The following is a 20,477-nucleotide window of genomic DNA, read 5'->3' as shown; positions in this document are numbered from 1 at the left end:
TCTCTCATCTCTAAGCTTAATTAGCCCACTTGAATATGCTTTGCTTGAGATGGATGGGCAACTTAGAGCTCTTTGTGGCTATAAGAATAAGAGGGAGATGATCAGTGGTTGACAACACAATCCTAGGTTCATTGTGGTAGGAAGCTCACGGCTGAATTATCATGGTTGGAAGAATACTAAATTGTATGGATCTAGGAAACTGTTTGGATGCCTCAGTGAGAATTCGGATTGCTTACCACCTGGTTGGAACAAAGATGGTCAACAAGAAGACGGGTGCAAAAGCAAGGTTTGGGACCCTGGAATTCAGTCTAGCAATCAACACTCTTGGGGCCTTGTCACTTGCTTAATCTTGCTTGAAGGCTCTTTGTGCCTAGTTTGAGATCCCGGAGGCCATTGGAATTACAAACATTGGTGGGGATTCCTAGATTAGTTCAAGCACAAGCCACCATAACAAGGGGCTCACCGAATGTCCAACTTAAGGACTATAACTAAAAGTGCTAGGTGGGAGACAACACAACATGGTATAATCGTTCCTTTTAATTCTTAATCTTATTTTATTTTATTTTTACTAGTGTTCATTCATAATTTCTACATATTCACCTGCATTCTGTATTTTGCATTCTGCATACACATAAGAAAAAAAAGGGGCAAACCACGCCTGCGCGCAGGCCACGCGTGGGCGTTGATAGCAATCTCACTCTCCCATCCAACGAATAGAAAGTTGTGATAGAATCGTGTGGCTGGTGTGCTCTGCGCACAATTCGACCCACGAGTACGCGTCTATGACGCGTGCGCGTCATCTGCCACAAGGGAAATCCACGCGTATGCGTCAAGCACGCGCATACGTGGATAGGGAAATCGGCGTAAAATAGCATTTTGGACAGAAAGTTGTGCTGCCCCCACGCTGGAACTGTGCTAGAGGCACAAGGTCATCCACGCGTATGCGTCCCTGACGCGTGCGCTTCCTTTTGCTTCCAAGGCCACCCACGCGTACGCGTAAGCGACGCGTACGCGTCGCATGGCAAATACAGTTCTCACGCGCACTCGTGCCTTGCGCGCGTGCGTCGCGTCCCGACTTTTCATTCCCTTCTCCTTTCTTCCTTCCTTTTTCTTATTGCATTTAATTACTTTTTTTTCTTCAAAAATTTTTTCTCTTTCATACTTAGTTATTTATGGTTTCTTTTTCATTCTTTTTTTTTCTTCATGCATTTTTATGTTGGTGTTGGAGCTTTATTTGGGTCTTATATTATTATACTTGAGCTTATGGATATCATCAAGAGTGATTTAACAATTAATATTAATTTTTGGATTGCATGCATGTTAGAGTTCTTACTTTCCTTAAACATATTTTACATGCATACCAAGTGTTTGTGAAAAGCCCGTATAGCATTATGAATTCTTAATTATTCTATCCTTCTACTCTAATGCCTATTTTTCACAAAACCCTTCTAATATTTTATTACTTAAATATGATTGTCAATACAAACGTTATTGTTAGTTTGTTACGAGTGATAATCCATTTTGGCTTTTAATGCTTGATCTATGCTACTCATGCCTTTGCCAGCATGCCAATAAACATCTTGCATTTAATTGCCTCAATTGATCATGCTATATTTCCATTGATGTCCTAATTGCATGGAGTCACGACCATGTGTTAACGACATTCTTCTTTACCTTGGCATGATTATCACTCGTAATGCCCTCTTCCTTGCTCTATCCCTTTGAATTCATGCCCCTTTCTCTTCTCTCTTTTCAGGATGGCCACCAGAAAGGGTACAGAGAGAGCCTCTAATAAGTCACCGGCAAGGAAAAGAACAAAAAGCACAAGCACCTTCAACAAATCAGCTGCTCCCTCATATACTTCATAGGTTGGACTGGCTGGACCGGCAGGCGAAGCAAATGGAGCGTCGTAACAAGCGTCGATTTACATACCTCAAGAAGCTGATTGTTGGCAACCACCCACCTGAGGAAGACCAAAGGATACTCTGGACTCCACCTTACCTACCAGCACCGGGAGCTATGACGGCCCCGATTGTGGAGACACTACTACCAAGCTTTAAGTGTGGGGAGGTCGGTCAGTACCTGACTTCTGGAGGTAACTTTTCTCTCTTAACACCAACATTTTTAGTTTTTCTTTTGTTAATTAGCATTGATTGCATGTTAATAATTGCTTGCATGTATGTTTTGCTTGGTTAAAGTAATGAGTTTCTTTTCAAGACCCTTTTTTTATAGTATTTCACTCATTTAAATTGAAATTTTTTTTTAAACTTGTTGGAAGTTGTATTTGGAACATGGGTTATAGCTAAGAACACACAACCTGTGAGAATTTGAGCTTAATTACATGGTTACATTATTTAGCCATAAATTTTTATTCTTGTGTGTTTTCTTTCCTATGATTGCAATCTTTGCTTTGTTCCATTCTATATGTCCAATGTTTAGTGTATTTATATGTATGCATATGATTGAGGCCATCATTTATTATTAGCTCACTTATCCCAAATAGCCTACCCTTTTAATCACCTTTGTTAGCCACCTTGAGCCTTTTTATCCCTATTTGTTCTATATGTTACCACATCACTAGCCTTAAGCAGAAAAACAAATAATTACCCCAAGTAAATCTTTGGTTAGCTTAAGTTAGAGATTGTGTATCAATTAAGTGTGGGGAACTGTGGGAACTTGGGTTGATGAAAGTGTGTTGTGTTTAGTGACAAAAGTATTGGGAATTTGGGTGCATACTCATATGAGACCAGAAAAAATAAAAAAAAACTCATGTGCATTGATATGTTATGTTTACTTTTATATTTTCAATAAAAAAAAAGAAAAGAGAAAAAGAAAAAGAAAAAGAGAATATATATATATAATATAAATAAATAAATAAGGGACAAAATTAGCCCAGTACTAAGTTTAATAAAAGATCAATGCACATGTGGTGAAATTAAAGAAAAGCTGATACATGAGTATGTGAAATATACAAAAGTAGGAATTTTGGGTAGCTAGGCATAATTTTAAAGAGTGTATGTATAAGTGAAGAGCTTAGGTTAATCAGAGATTCAATTTATAGCTCACTTAGCCATATATATACCCTCACCTTTACCTTAGCCCTATTACAACCTTGAAAAGACCTCATGATGTTTGCATTGGTACATTAAATACTTGTTGATTGGTTAGGTGAAGAACAAAGTTTAGAAAGCATTACTAGAGAAGAGTAGAGTGATTACCCTATACACTTGAGTGAATAGAGTGCATATACACCATCAGTGAGGGTTCAATGCTTGATTCTATGTTCCCTGCATTCCTGAGCTATCTTCTTACAAGTTTACTTGTTTTTATTGTATGATTTGAATTAGTGGAATTTGATTTATGTTTGTCTTGGAGAACTTGTTCACTTTTGACCAAGTAGACAGAATCATCTCAGCATATAGTTGCATTCATAGGTTGCATTTCATGAGTCTTACTTTCCCCATTCATTCTTTGTAGCTTCTCTTGAGTTTAGCATGAGGACATGCTAATGTTTAAGTGTGGGGAGTTTGATAAACCACTATTTTATGGTTTATCTTGTGCTAATTTGAGTGGTTTTTATCAACTCTTTACTCACTTATTCATATAAATTGTATGGTTTTACATTTTTCTTCCTAATTTTGTTCTATAATTGGAAACTTGCTTCCTAAGCATTTAAATTACCAAAAATTAATTCCCCTTTATACCATTCGATGCCGTGATATGTGTGTTAAGTGACTTCAGGCTCTATAGGGCAGGAATAGCTTAGAGGATGGAAAGGAAGCATGAAAAGTAGAAGGAATACAAGAAGTTGAAGGAGTTGCTAAGCTGTCCAGCCTGACCTCTTTACACTCAATCGACCATAACTTGAGCTACAGAGGTCCAAATGAGGCGGTTCTAGTTGCGTTGGAAAGCTAACATCCGGGACTTCGCAACAATATATAATTTTCCATAGCTGCCCTGAAGATAGGTGACACACACGTGTGGATCACGCGAATGCATGACCTGGAGAAAATTCAATCCACGCGTATGCGTGGACGACGCGTACGCGTGACTTTGCCGCGTACTAGACATATCAGAAATCGCTGGGAGCGATTTCTGGGCTATTTTTTACCCGGTTTTTGGCCCAAAAAACATAAATTAGAGGCTATAAAGTGGGAGAATCCATTCATTCAATCATACAACTTTCATACACATAATTTTAGGTTTTAGATGTAGTTTTCTATAGAGAGAGAGGCTCTCTCCTCTCTCTTAGGTTTTAGGATTTAGGATTTTTTTTGCATTCCAGGTTCAATGTTCCTTTAATTTAATTTATCTTCTACTTTTATTTATTCTAGTGCTTTGATTTATCTATCTCATTTGTTAATTACTTATTTTTCCAATTTGGTTTATGAACCTTCCAATGTTAGAATTGATTTTATATTTAATGCAAATTGAGGTATTTCAGATTTATGATTTTAATTTAGCTTTTGACATTCTTAGCTTGAATTGATTAATTGGTGACACTTGAGTTATCAAACTCCATTGTTGATTGATAATTGAAATTTGCTTGTTGATTTGGATCCCTCTAAAGCTAGTCTTTCCTTAGGAGTTGACTAGGACTTGAGGAATCCCATTAATTGGTCCACTTGACTTTCCTTTTTTTAGTAAGGGTTAACTAAGTGGGAGTAATGAACAATTCTCATCACAATTGATAAGGATAACTAGGATGGGATTTCTAGTTTTCATATCTTGCTAAGAGCTTTATTAGTTATTATTTTAATTCTTGCAATTTACTTTTCCTGTTCATTATTCAAAAACCCCAAAAAGATAATCTTCCATAATCAATAATAAATACACCTCCCTGCAATTCCTTGAGAGACGACCCGAGGTTTAAATACTTCGCTTATCAATTTTATTAGGGGTTTGTTACTTGTGACAACCAAAACTTTTGCACGAAAGGATTCTTTGTTGGTTTAGAAACTATACTTTCAACGATACTTTATTTGTGAATTTCTTTACCATCAAAGAAATCAGTCGTCATCCAACCCGTTAGCGTTTTTAGCCCGTTCGGCCCAACTTTCGGCCAAACCTTTAAAATTAACGCCCGATTTTTCGTTTCTAACATTTTTCTAAGGTTTTTGAATGTTTTCACTTTTTCTCTCGCAGTACTGGGCAGACTTGAACTGGTTCGACCGGTTCAACTGCCGGTTTGTGGTTTTTCCCGGTTTTTTGCCAAAAATACATTTTCTAACTCAGAAAAACCTAATGAGTCCAAAAATCATATTTAAATCCTCAAATTCTCACTCTAATTTTTTTCAAAATCTAATTTGGACAATTTAATTACTTAATTAGACGATTAATTAAGCTCGATTCTTACAGACTAGGTGTTGCTTTATTACTCTAATTTATGTATTAGTTAGATAGGAGTGAGTGATGTGGGTTGGGTAGGAAGCTCTTAGGCATGTCCTTGTTCCTTTTCATTTCTTTAAACTACTCACCATACTGATTTGTAAACTAAAGGAGTTTCTTTACGACTTTTCAAAGTAAGTTTTTCCACAAAACTTTTCCAAGAAGTTATTTCAAGGATAAACTGTTTTATAATGAAATTACTTCTATTTACAAGTATCTCTTTACTTTGATGGTATTTCCTTCCCTGTTGAGAACCTGCGAGGACGATGTTCTCATCCCCTACAAAATTTCTTTTTCAGTGACAGGTCTAGGAAGGTGTAAAGCTGCGACCGATCTACAAAGCTTTATCTATATATGTGTGTTGTCTTTTCTGTTGTTGGTTTAGTTGAGATTTTACCCCTCGTCATTTGTTATTTTCTGTTGTTGGTTAAATTTTAACAAAGACAAATCTCCATAAGTATTGCTATCACTGAGAATTGTTCAACTTTCAAGACAAATACTATTTTTTCACCATATTTTTTAACTCGACAGGCTGAGAACTAATCCACTACAGATTGAAGCTCCATTTATTAAGGGTCTACCACTAGTCAATAAGTTGTTATATATACAAGACGAGATTTGAAATCCTAATACTTGCTTAAGTGGACGAGCGAGATGACTACTCAATCAACCCAAATTAGTAAAGACAAATACTAAAATTTTTAATATTTTCAACATTAAAAATCATTCAACTTTGTTTTTAATTATAATTTTGTAAAATATTTATAGTAATAATTATTATATTATATATATTTTCTGTTTAGTTTTTTTAATAAAACATTTTCATATATTTTTATTAATTTTCTTGTGCAGTGCATGAAAACATACATTAGTTATAATGAAAAGGTATTTTTGGAAGAAAAACTTAATTTTTACCAAATTGCTAAAATATAATGAAATAAGATGATTTAAATGTTAATAACAAATTAATATTTAGCCTAAACTAATTTTACCCTATTTTTTAAAATGAGTTAATAGTTAAAATCGTTCCTGAAAGATACTTCGATCTCTATTTTCGTCCCAAAAAATGAAATTAATTAAAATCGTCCCTGAAAGATAACCAACCTAGTCACGTTCGTCCTTTCACCATCTACTTCGCTGAAGTGGCTAACGTTCACTAACGTATCCCGTTAACTACCAGCGTGACACACAAATAAAATGACACAGTTTTGATTCAGTTATCTTCAAGCCTTGAAATGTCATCGTTTAGGGTTCAAAAGAGAGATTCAAACATTGTAAAGCCTAACCCCCCTCTCATAACAACCATCTCTCTCTGTTTCGCTCCAAAACATATCGTCTCCATCAAACTATGCCCTAAGCCTTTCACCCAAGCTTTGAACCACCCCATCAACATTTGTTAGTGTTGGTTAACGATTAAAACAGAAGAATTGTTGCTACTGAACGTAGAGTTAATCTTATCCTGAAGTAGCGTTGATAGTGGAGGAAGGCATTGCAACGGTGAGAGGTAAGGATGAAACTTTTTTCATGATTTTTGAGTTATTCTGTAGTGTGATGTCTTCCTAGTATTGTGCTGTGTGTGTTCCTCTAATTTAGGCTAGGGTTTGTGGTGACCAAGGGTTTGTGTGACTGTTCATTTATCATTTTAGTATGTGAAAATGCCTTCTTTTAACTGGCTCTGTGATGATTTTTAGTTAGAGGAGTTTGATTCTAATGATGGTTCTTTTAGTTTGTTGCATGTTTATTTTGGATTTAGAGTACGTTTTCTTATGATTGATTGGTACAAACTGGGTTTGGCCATTGGTGACACATAGAGAATAGCTAGTATAAGTCTGTTTATTAATGGTATTTTGTTATTATAGATGAAAGGTCCTCCCATGATATTTATGTTTCACCATGGTGGGTTGTTTAAAAAGTGTGAAGATGGAAAAATGATATATGAACCTGACAATACAAAAGTGTTGATGGGTGTTGAAGGAGATATACTTGATGTGTTATTTGTGAGGGGTTACTATAAGGAGTTGGGATACATTGAAGCTGGAAACTATTGGTGGAAAGTTCCTGGAGTTTCCATTTTATTCGGTTTGAGAAAGTTGGTGATAGATGCATATTTGCTTGTAATGTGCAATGATTGTAGGAGGAACCAACATTTGATCAACCTGTATTTTGAGAATTGTATTTCACAGACATGTGTAGTGGACAACATGGAAGAGGATGTAGTCATTGTGAAAGCAAAAATAACAAGAAGAAGAATTCCTCCCAAGCTAAGAAGCACCATTTCAACTTGCCAAGATGTCCACTACAATGCACCCTCAGCCTAACAAACGAACCTCTCAGCCCACTAAAGCAGCCAGTAAGCCCAATAAGCCCAATTTTCATCCCACTAAACCAGCATATAAGCCCATCAAGACTACCTCTCAGCCCATAAAGGCTCTCTTATAGTCCACAAAAACCCACTCTCAGGCCACCAAGACCACCCTTCAGGTCAACACAGTTCCACCTCAGCCCAAAATATCATCTCAACCAGCCAAGATCTCAGAAGGTAATAAGAACAAAGGAAATAGCAATGGATGCATACTCACAAGATCTGAAAAATGTGTAATAGAAGCTCCAGTCCAAGAAGAGGATACTGACTCTCATGACTCATATGAGAGTGCTGAAAATGAACTGTACAGGACTCCCAAAGTTCTAGAAGACAATCTTTATAGTAGTGACAGTAATGGTGACAGTGAAAAAAGTGCACCAAAAAAGAATAATAAGTCTGAGGTCAGAGAGAAGCATAGACCTCCTAAGTCCAGATTAGGGAATAAAAAAATAGATACTGATGACTCTAGCTGTGAGCAGTTTTGAAGATGAACAAAGCTCTGACTCTAGTATGTTTATATCCTTAAGGTTATTAATTTATTGATTGATCTGGTAAATGTTTAGGGTAATTTATGGTTTGAATTTTTGTTGGCAGGTGTAGAAGGGAATGATGATGACCTTGATGGTGCCTTAGATGCTGACTTATGGCATTCAGAGGATTCTGGTAAAGAGTTAGACTCTGAGGAGGAATCACCAACTGTATATCCTCAATTTAATGAAAAGACCAAGACCTGAAATTTGAGGTTAATATTATATTTAAGTCAAAAGCTAATTTTATACAAGCTACTAGGGACTATACAATCCAGTAGGGTAGAAATATTTTATTTACAAAGAATGACAATGTTAGGGTCAAAGCTATTTGTAAGATAGAAGATTGTCCATGGGTAGTATATTGTGCATATAACAAATAAGACAGGTCATGGCAAATTAAAACTCTAGTTGATAATCACACCTGCCTAAGAAGGAGAAAAAATAGAGTTGCCACTCAAATCTGGACACTTAATAAACTAGTACCTAAGCTTAGGAAGCATTTAACTATGAAGCATGGAGAGATTTATGATTGGTTTGTAAGAAATTGTAATGTGTATTTAAATATCACATGCATTACTAGGGCTTTGAAAGCTGCTAGAAAAGTTGTGGAGGGTGATGAGATAAAAGAGTATATGTTGGTTCAGGAATGTACTCGGTTAAGGACAAGAAATGAGTTTGATAGAAACATGAACAAAGTTAAGTTGATCAACGAGAAAGCTTGGGAGTATCTTGACAAATGGACGAAAGAAGCATAGATGAAGGCGCATTTCAGTGAAGCTTCAAAAGTAGATAACATATGCAACAATGCATGTGAGTCATTCAATGCAAAAATCAAACACGAATGGAGCAAGCCAATCCTGACCTTAGCGAAAAAAGTTAGAAGAATCATCATAAAAAGTATGATTGACAATAGGAAAAAGTTGCAGAACTATTAAGAAATTCTCCCTCCTATTCAACAAAGTAGACTAGAAGCAATGATAACGTTGTCTAACCATTGGGCTCCTCAGTGGTTTGGTGATGAAAAAGAAGAATTGTAGGAAGTGCATGGCTAGCCAACCAATATGGTGGTTGACCTGGAAAAGCACAGGTTTTGGCAACTCACAGATAACAACTTCAATACTTAGTTAATGATCTCTTCAATCATGTTAGAAATTTTAATCAATATTTTAATTTGTTTTGAAAAGAATTCCATGTTTGCATGCAATATCAGTAACACAGAATAAGAATGACAAGAGGGCTGAAGAGTATTGTCATGATTGGTTTAAGATCAAAGCGTATAAGAGCACTTATTGTTTCAATGTCAATCCGGTAAAGGGATAGGATATATGAGAAAAAACTCCGCATCTAGCTCCAATCCCACCCCCAATTAAGCCCAAACCTGGAAGACTGACAAAGAAAAGGAGAAGGGATAAGGATGAACAACCAACTGAGTCAAAGATAAATATGAAGAAAAAGTACAACCAAATTAGATGCATGTATTGTGGTGAGGTTGGACACAACAAAAGAAGTTGTGCAAAGAAGAAAGTTGTGGATGTTGAGAAACATGCCAAGCAGATGTAGTTGCAACTGGCAGTTGTTGTCCTTACTGCAAATGGTGTTGATCCCGAAGTAAATGTTGCCCCTGTTGACGCTGATATTGCTCCAAAAGCAATAGCACCATTGCATGCACTTCCATCACCTATCCAACCTCCAACAGAGATTGACATCAGTCAATCTAAAAGCATTTCACCAACCCAAGATACACAATAAGTTGTATCATCACTACTCAACTATAAAAAATTTTAGCTTTATTTAATCATCTAACAAATGTATTTGGTACTGGATTATGTAGGATCAATTGGATCTAGGCCACCTAAATTATAAGTAATTAAAGAAAAAGCAAGAGTTAGGTCCTTCCATAAATCTACTACAACTGCACCTGTGACTATTTCTGCTGAGACAATCGAAGGGACAAGTTCTGCAACTGCTAAGAAGTTGACCAACTTCATGACTTTTCTGCCTACTCCAGGCTTTAAGCATCCAAGAAAGAATGATAATAAAGTTTGATTAGTTAGAAATGTGGTGTGATTGGCTGTTTTTTGTATAGAACTACTTTCAGTTTTTTCATACAGGACAAATGAAGTACCATATTAACATTGTAGTTATCTGTAATTTGAAAACCTTATGAATTTGCTATGGTATTTATTTCTTAAGACAATATGACAATTAGCCTTCAATGGCAAGACAATGCTAAGATTACTTAGTTTGATTACTTACTATATTTATGGCTTAATATATCTTATAGCAACAGTGACAGAGACTTGTTTGCAATATTTAACAATGTTAATAATGGATAGTTTGGACTTAATCTTATACATCCAACTTTAAACCACTATTTTCATTCAAGCCATGCAATTCAATACCACCATTACATTTCAACACATTCTTGCATACAATGCCAATTCACTCAATAACATAACTGGATTTATTTGGAAGTACATATCAAACAACAAAGTATCACACTAATTACAACTACCACAAATATAAAAATTATTAGCAGTTTCAAAGCTTTAACTTCATCTTCCAAGCTGCTCAATCTCCATGCCACCTGCACCCTCCATTCATCATAGCCATTTTTAACCTCTAAATCAGTTTCTGCATCTTTTTTTGTACCACTGACAACCACTCCTTGATAGTCAGCATCATCAACCCACTTAAAGTAATTACAGTGACTGCCCTTCTGCAATTTTCAAAAGCAGAAAAAAATGAAAAAACACGCAACAACAGAGAACAAGATAGAAAAACTTTAACTTTTTTTCAACACCACTTACTCAGTACCTTGGACATGCATGGAACAATCTATCTAGGTTCTCTGCTGTTTTAGATTTTTTAATCATGGTCTTCAACCCATAGAAACATGATTCGTCATAAGTCTTCCTCCTCGTTCACATTGAAGCGCTGGAACCATGACTGTCGTGTGACGGATACGACAAATCACCACCACGACCTCCATTTCCTATCTCCATCCTCGCGGCAAACCAACAATTTCAGGTTCTACCCAAATATATGGCTATCTAAGTGTTGACGACAACTTATTTATGATTGAATTTGGGAGTAGGGTTCATCCACTTAGAGACTGATTTGAATTGTTATAACATACTTATCTTGTCAACAACAAGAGGGTACTACTTGGCGTCTTCCACGCTGGCAGTTAACGGGACACGTCAGCGAACGTTAGCCACCTCAACAAAATAGATGACAAAAGGACGAATGTGATCAGGTTGATTATCTTTTGGGGACGAATTTGATTAAATTTATCTTTCAGTAATGAAAATGAAAATCGAGGTATCTTTTAGGGACGATTTTGACTATTAACTCTTTTTAAAATCGTAGAAAAAAAATGCTATTTTGTTTTTTTTTTTCCCATTATTATTAGTAGAAAGACAAAAAAGATAATGTTACTAATAGTTATCAAATTCGGACCAAACTAACCGGTTCGATTAAAAAATCGATAAACCAAACTTTACACTGATCTGAGTTAACATTCTAACCGGACAAGTAAACGAACCGGTCAAACTCGATCTAAACCGATGATCGAACTGGACCGGTTGGCCCGCTAACGTCAGCACGCGCATCACACAAATTTCAAAAACTTGGATGATATACTCGCTAATAAGTTCAAACTTTAGACTTTCAATATATAAAAGAGCCTTCAACCATTAGAGTAAGTTTAATCTTTGTATAATATGGTATCTTTTTATAAATATATTATAATCTATTAGACATATTCTAATTAATAACTTTATGTATTAATTTTTTTTAGTCATATTAATAGATAGTGTTTATATTAATTTAATTTTTTATTTTATATTTATTCCTTTTTAAATTAATTATTATTTAATTATATATAACTATTAAAATAAATATTAAATTTTGTTAAATATTTATAAATTAAAAAAAATAAATAAAATTTTTTTATTAATTATAATATATTTTTGTTATTAATAATTATATGACATCTATTAATATTAATATTTTTTAATATATATTTAAATAATGTAATAAATACTAATTAATTAATTAATTAAAAAATAAATTATTTTATTATAAAAATTATTAAAAAAATAAATTTTATATAATTATTTAATTATAATCGAATTAACCGGTTGAATATGTAATTCACCCGTTGAATCAATGACCAGTAGTCTATGGTGCTGCCTAGGCAGACAGTAGTTGAGCCCAGTCCCGCACCCAAACGAAAAATAAAAATTAAAAACAGAAAGGATAAGGGAGAAAGTTCGGGCTCCCTGCAGTCGTGCCGTCGACCAACGAGATTGTGGTGTTGAATGGAGAAGGCTAGCAGCAGTCTTGTTACTCACATGAACACCACACTCTCTTTGCCACTTCATTCTCACCTTTTATCAGCAGTTTCTTTTCACCAAACCTTCTCACATCACGCCCACAAAAGCTGCCTCCCACTTCGAGCTTCGCCTCCTTCTCTTTATTATTCCACACGCGGCCCACCTTCCCTCAACTGCGCAAATCCCGATGGTAATCTTCCCAGTTTCGATTAATGAAATTCCTCAACTTTTAATTTGCATCCATTTATATGCTCTTACTTTTGTCTCATGTATGTGATTTTCGGCGTTAGATAAAGTTTTGTCCCAAAGGGTTTTGCTAGGAGAGGATTTTTAACTATGTATTGAATATATTCCGATTTTGATGAAAGTCAGTGGATGTTTTTATCTGTTTCTTTATTTGTCTCAAAATTGATTTATGCAAAAATGCTACGGGCGCACCAAAAATCAGCAACCATAAGTTTGTTCATAAATACATGACTTGTTTAACTCATTTCAATATGTATTTTATATTCTAACGTGTATTTTATACAAGTGACCGATTTTGTGACTAATTGTTTGTGTTCTTCCAGAATGTTGTTATTTATGTAGAGTCCTTTTCAGTTTTGAGTTTTGGAAAGCACTGATATGGCTGTTTTAGTTTTTGAGTTTGGAGATTGTACTCTAATTAGTATTTCTTCCCTCTTGGAGGGTCAAGAGTTTGTTAATTATGAAAAAAAAAAGGGTAAAAGAACGCTGTTTGGATCAAGCTATGTAGCACGGACACACCAGATGAGCAACATGTCCGTGTCTTCGACAGGTGTCAGGGTCTAACAGACACTCGTATGACAGACAGTATGACACCTTATTTAACCAATTAGTTATTTCTCTTTTAAAATTCCCTACACTTCAAACATGACTTAGATATAGTGTTAATAGGATTCAAAAAAGATATATTGGTTGTTTGAAAAATTTGGTGTGTCTGCCTGTGTTCTATTGTATTGTGTTGGTGTCCGTGTCAATGTCAATACTCCATAGGGAGTAAGTGCTTTAACAGTTTTATAAGATGCTAAAGAAACTCACACTGCTATACCGTGGCACATTTTCAAGCATATTAGGTTTAATCAGTTAGGGATAATGTTAACAAGACTAAAATACGATAATTCTTGCATGCTCGGTGTGCATAAAAGTGGCGCATATGTATAATTTCTCTGAATAAGTGGTAGAATGGATCTTGTTTGTTGGGAGCTAATGTGCTAATGTTGCATTATTCTTCTCCTATTTTTTGGATGCTTCCTTAGCTACAGGGAGTAAGGTGGGTGCTGTGGATTCATCTCTTGCAGTGAAGGTGAGATCATATTCATTCTTGTTGAATTCAGTAGGAACTAGAGCTGACTTAAATAAAAAAACAAATTTATTGATCATAAAAACTTGTGTGAAAGAAATAACAAAATTACATGACTTACGAAAGCAGATTCTGTCTATCGGATACTGGTGATGGAATAGGGTTGAAGGAAAGGGATTAGCCTGCTATATAGAAGATAGGAGGGATTGAGTAATTGGAGCAGCTATGCGTCTCCAAAGCTGATTCCATTAATTTCATCCTATTACAATATTCTACTCACACCCTCATATCCTGATACACTTCTTATGTTAACACTTCCTCTTAAGGGGCATGTAGTTCGTGGAATGTTTTCACCTTCCTAGGATGTGAATCTTACATTGAAAAATCATTTTGATGTAAATATAACTTATTTAACTTCATCACAGTTTCCTTTTCTCTGTTATTTAACAATGCCAACTCAGCACCAGTTGTTGAAGTTTGTTAGGAATTAGTTGAGCACTGGTTAGTGGTAGTAAGCAAGTTTTAAGTTAGCTGATATTTCTTACAATGTCTATGACATCTGTAATTGTGTTGATTCATTTCATACAATCCCCCGTTTCCATTCCCTGTGATTGCTCTCAACTCCCTCTGCCATTCCAATTCATCAATCTGTTGTTATCCCACTAGTTGGGATCAGCTTCATAAAATACTGGTATATAGGAAATTTTCTACTGGCTTAAACTTGAAAGTACTCTTTTTTTCCCTTTGTTGTGGATGGATATACACATTTTAACTAAGTTTTGATTCAGAAACAAGCAGCAGATGTATCCCCCGAGCTAAAAGGGACTTCTATTTTTCTGGTTGGTAAGAATGGCTTATAATGCAATTAATTGCTTTGAAAGTTTGTTGCTTATTATGACGCCATTAACTTTGTGTGTCTACTATTTGATAAAGGCATGCAAAATTCCCTGAAAACCAGTTTAGGAAAGATGCTAGCTGATATGTTGCGATATTATTATTTTGACAGGTATCTTTCTACTTTCTGATAAAAGTTTTAAAGAATTAAACATAGCTCCAGAATGTTACCTAAACTTGATATTTTATTTACTCTATTTAGTGATAGTTTGGTTGAAGAAGCTGTTGGTGGTGCACCTGCTGCAAAATCCTTTAGAGAGAAAGATGAAATGGCCTTACATGAATCTGAGGTGATTGTATTAGACTTGTTTAAAGGTTATGTGTGTCTAATTGGATACCTGCTAAACTGTTACCAAGTTTCTATTGTTAGTGATCCATGCATCAGAACATTGTGTACCTTAACAAAGCTAACTCTTGAATTAACAAGGTTTACATGCATCCTAAAATCTGCTTCTGACTTCTAAGTTGATAAGTTTGAATATAAGTTACTTATGATTCACATGTCAAATGGTCCAGAGTTGTTCAATCAGAATATGAGGTACTTATATTCACATGTCAAATGGCTCAGACTGAAGTGTTGAAGCAATTGTCATCTATGGGCCGACTAGTAGTTTGTGCTGGCAACGGTGCAGTTCAAAGTTCAACTAATCTGTATGGATTTCTAATTCCTGGCCAGATCTTTTTTTTCGTCCTTTAATGTTTTTGCTGGAGTTTGGAGTTTGGTTTTCTTGAATATTTAAAAATATGTTAATCACCAAAAGGGATTTAAGTATAAATGGGCTAAGTACAAACATGATTCATAGTTGGGTGCAATGGCATCATGGGAGAAGGCTGTAGGCTGCATTTGGTTATTGTCAAAGGATAGTGGGGACCATGACATGTAGGCTCCGTTTGGTTTGTGTATGTATTGAGACATAGACATTAAGACATATACACTTAAGACATAGACATAAAATATTTGTGTTTGTGTATAGTGTTAGAAATAATAGACATGACACTAGTGTAGTGTCTAATATTATGTTTTGTTGCAAAACACAAAAACACTACATAACTGAAAATGACTATTTTATCCTCATAAATTAAATTAGGGTTTGTAAAAGGAGAAGGAGATATTTGGAATTTTAAAAAATCAATGAGGATAAAATAATCCAAAAGAAAAAATTCAGATCCGTGTCCATGGCTTCAACTCCGTGTCTCATCAATTTAGTGAGACACAAAGAACATGTATATTGTGTATGTTTATGGGTATGCGTGTCTCTCTCATTTTTGTGTCTCACAAACCAAACAAGGGACACGTTCCACATTGTCCATGTCTTGGCCAAACGCACACACTAAACAAACGCTTTCGTAGGGATAAAAGACATTTGGTCGCACTAGCTCTTAAACTAAATTATATCACAGTTTATGTAGTCATAATGTAACTCAGGTCGTCTCTTGAAGTAAGGGTGTATTGTAGTTGATTGGATTTAAAAAGGTGTTTGATTTTGTGCAAGAAAATATAAGACAATTTTAAGTAAGATTGAAAAGAAAATAAAGTTAAAGATAGTTCAAGAATTGGAAATTCTATCATGAGGATTCTTATTGGTTGGATAGCTTATTCTCAACTTTGACATTTCATCAAACATATGGCATGCATAAATCAATTCTCTATAATTATAATCTCTTGATTTTTTCGTCAAGTCTAAACTAGCAATTAGCAATCAAGAATCAAAATGAATGTTTTAGAGTTTGAGTTCTCCTTTCAATGACTCCAAATTTGCTCCAATTCGATCATTGTAGCCCCTTGTAATGCATGTTATCTTAACTATGTGTATGTATTTCAATGTAAACAAAAACATGTTAGTGGTACTAGTTGGATATTAAGACTAAATACTTTTAAAATAAAGGCAAAATTTATATAATTTATCAATTATCACAATTTGCGGACAAAATATAGAATCAAATAAAATTTCATGAAAAGTGGGAGAACATAACTCAAAATCTAAAAATGAATACAATTATAATTCAAAAATTTGAGTTCTATTACCAGGACATGGGATAGAGAGGGAGAAAAATGTGTTCAACGAGACCACCACCATGTGAAAGATTGGGATTGAGAGGGAGGAACTGATTAATAAAATTGTATTCCCAACATGCCTTCGTTTCTTTTTAAATATTTTTCCACTTTACCTTTCAAAATATTCTGATGTTAAGCTTTGTCTATTATAACCAAATATGATTTAGACACAATTTTGTCCTATCCCCACCGTCCTGGAATTGAAACCAAGTGTAGCTTTGTTGTATGCCTTCCCCATGTTCGACTAATCTTGTTCTTGTTTATTCTGTCAAAAAGCTATTTTTTCATTTTTCCACTTGCTGTTACCTGGACATAGGGCACTTCTGAGACACGGGATTTCCTTGTGGATAGATGTTCCGCTAGACATCATGGCTAGGGATGTATGTGAAGCATCATCATCAGGATCTTACCCTGAGGTTGATTCATTACTCTTAACTTTACAAGCTAAAACTTTCAGTAAATCTTATTGTTTTCACGAACCATATAGGTAACAGATCAACTAGCTGCACTATACAACAAATACAGGGATGGATATGCTACAGCTGATGCAATTATTTCAGTTCAAAGTACGTAGCAACCTTCCTGGTTGGTAGTATTCTGATTTTTCTCCCAGCAGAGAGAGAGGTGTTGAAGAACTGATATATGGTTTACGAAGTTTGTCTCCAATATTGATGGCTTCTATGTTTTTGCAGAAGTTGCTTCTAGGTTGGGGTGTGATAATTTTGATGACATTACAATCGAAGAGATGACATTAGAGGTTAACCTTCTTGTTAAAGGAGCAAATATCCATTTTGCATCTCGAAAGATTACAATTTTGACAAAATGAACGCTAAAGAATGTAAATGACAAAATAACCTCCAAAGATATGCTCTAATGGACAAAATGAACCAAATATTTAGTTATTTTACTTATTTAAGTTTGATTCATTTTGTCAAAATCATATCTTTTGAAGTGCAAAATGACTTTTACTCTGGTTAAAGAATACAAAATTAATTTGAAGCACAGTTGTACCTATAATACCAAATCGATAATCGAAAGATTATGCAGCCGACAAAATAGATCCCAGAAGAAAGAAAGTCTCCTGTCTTGTTTGAAAGAGTATGAATGTTTGACAAAATGGTCATGGTTGGATATTATGCTTCTTCACAACCGCCGTGATTTTATTCATGGTTAGACCATTTTGTCAAACATCTATAATCTTTCTGATGCCACGGGTACTGAATTAGTGTTCGCCACCATTTTTAAACTATCCAAATTGACTTAATGCTGCTATGTTTTGGTTGATTAGTATTATAATTCTCAATATCTCATTAATTTTAGGCGCTAAGGGAGATCCAGAAGTTGACTAGAGTGAAGAAGATGCTGGAAGAGGCTGCAAGACCGTTCTAATCAAACATGGCTTGTTTCATGTCTTATCTTGAAATTACTTTCGATTAGTTGTTTTACTCTGAAATGATGTACCAAGGGATTTGTTACTATATATTGTTTTTACTATATATAGCTCCACACTATGAGAGTGGCGGATCATTACATAACAAACCTTTAGTAGTGATTATGCATTTTTAAACAGTTGCACAAACACGACAAGCAAGCTTGGAACATTCCAAAATGCTCGAGAAAATTTGGAAATAACACCTCCCAAATCAAGTAAACACGCAATATTTCTATTTCGAGGGTTACCTAAAATTAGGTTGTTTTTGGGCCTAAACGTGAGGTCAAAGCTTTTTTAGGGGCATCATAGGACTTGTACGGGAGTTGAGGTGTTGTCGTTCGAGTTCCTCATGAGGAGGTGGAGGTGGTATCTGTAAGAGACTCCGATACTTAAATTAGCATGGACTTTAAGTAATTTTTTAGTAGATTAGGATTTGAATATATTTGAGAGGTGTCAGTGTATTTATAGTAAAATAGATAACCACATTTTTGAGTAGTTCCACATTTATTGGTGGATAATCGTTTCTTTTATTTTAGGAGTATGTTACGATCATCTCCCTAGATGGGATAGAGATAGTAGGAGAGATTTAGAAGATGTAGTTACTTATTTAGATAAGTAAGATTGGATTTCCTTGTCGTGTCCGACCTCTTAAGAGGTCGGATAAGTGAAAGAGATCATTCTTGATGGGCCTTTATTTTTAATGGTTCTGACTTTGTTTTGGACTAGAATATGAACAGTTTTTAACCACGAAATCCTTGTACTTGTTCGTCCCTTTGGTTTGTTCTCCTCGGATGTATCTGAATCCGGTAAAATCAGTTCTTGACTCGGCTTTGGTTCTAAACATTTATCGAGTCTATTTGTAAGAGGTGAATTATATTATACAGGTCAATTTGTATAGAGAGAGAATGATATTTCTTTTGCAAGAATGCTTGGCCTACACGTGGAATGACAACAAAGTAGCCAGATAGATCTTGACTCAACTTCTGAAAGAGTTATATAGACTCATAACTAGTTTGGTAATTGGTATGATCAAGCTATGGCTATCAAGTCAACCCATAAATAATACATATTTGTAAGAAAGACTATTACATGAATGAATCCAGTTCAAATGCATATAGCATGCTAAACTAAGAAACTAAATACATTCCTAAATATTTGGGCTTTCACTAGTTATTAAATAAATAAATAAATAAATAAAATAAATTCAATTTCGATGCAAAAATGAACTAACTCAAAAGTATAAAAAATTATTTTAATTTTTATAAAATATTTAAAAATAATAAATAGCTTAAGCAAAATAAAATTTTTGCGTTAACAATGCTAGTATAATATACAAATGAATTCCCCAAAGTAAAATGAAAAAGAAAAAATACATGAATAATTTAAAACATATTTAATATATTTTTATTTTAGTCATTTATCCTTGGCTATATATAATTTGTTAATAGATTAAAAGATTAAATTTACTACTTCTCATTTTAATCCAAAGTTATATATTTAACTAATACGTGTTTAAGAGTATTTTTATTATTTTAGAGACAAGATATAAAATGATAATTTTATCATATTTAAAAATCTGAATACTAGAAGAATTACATTATATTGACATTGAATATATCAAGAAGACCAAAAATTTGCCTAAAAAATAGTGATGCTAAAATTATGGCACGTACTCATAAGACGTATTGGGTTAAGTGAGAATAACAAAAAAATTCAAGTTCCTTTCAAATTCATTGAAAAGCACAAATTTAAATTTATCTAATTATATTTAAATTTAATTTATTGTTTGGATTTGTTAAAAAATTTGATTTGATTTTGATTTATTTAGTAATATTTTTAAAAATTTAAAATGTAAATTAAATCTGATTTAAATTAATTATCACATTTTTAGATATTTAAAATTTAAATTAAATATGTCCTTTCTTTGATATCTATCATTGTCTTTGAAAGAATGAGCAATAATTTTTGTTTTAAATGGAAGTAGTTCACAACTTCAACTTTAGAGTTAAAGAAAGCTAAATTCGTTTGGAATTTGTCTATCCATAAATACATATTAATATTAACTTTTTACACAAGTTATTCAAGACAATTATATTACCGTTATGTTTATTTTATTTTGTTGGTTCAAATAATTTAGTAAATCTTTTTTTTAAT

At 34.2% G+C, this 20,477-nt stretch overlaps 1 protein-coding gene across 2 annotated transcripts; it reads left to right on the top strand.

Annotated features, from left to right (window-relative positions):
* Positions 1-12,435: 12,435 nt before the first annotated feature.
* Positions 12,436-18,430, top strand: LOC112783594 (probable inactive shikimate kinase like 1, chloroplastic). Of its 2 annotated transcripts, none has more exons than XM_025826600.3 (10): positions 12,436-12,810; positions 13,898-13,944; positions 14,730-14,784; positions 14,875-14,947; positions 15,038-15,125; positions 15,404-15,486; positions 17,208-17,307; positions 17,379-17,457; positions 17,584-17,648; positions 18,212-18,430. In XM_025826600.3, exons 1-10 carry the CDS (start codon positions 12,606-12,608, stop codon positions 18,278-18,280), a joined length of 864 nt encoding a protein of 287 aa, XP_025682385.1. In that variant the 5' UTR covers positions 12,436-12,605; the 3' UTR covers positions 18,281-18,430. The 2 variants fall into 2 exon arrangements, with proteins under 2 accessions (XP_025682385.1, XP_025682386.1); XM_025826601.3 differs by having other exon boundaries at positions 12,468-12,810; positions 13,904-13,944.
* Positions 18,431-20,477: the final 2,047 nt, after the last annotated feature.

Source organism: Arachis hypogaea, chromosome 20 (assembly GCF_003086295.3).
Source record: "Arachis hypogaea cultivar Tifrunner chromosome 20, arahy.Tifrunner.gnm2.J5K5, whole genome shotgun sequence".
Taxonomy (NCBI): domain Eukaryota; kingdom Viridiplantae; phylum Streptophyta; class Magnoliopsida; order Fabales; family Fabaceae; genus Arachis; species Arachis hypogaea.
This window is presented reverse-complemented; position numbering and strand designations above follow the sequence as displayed.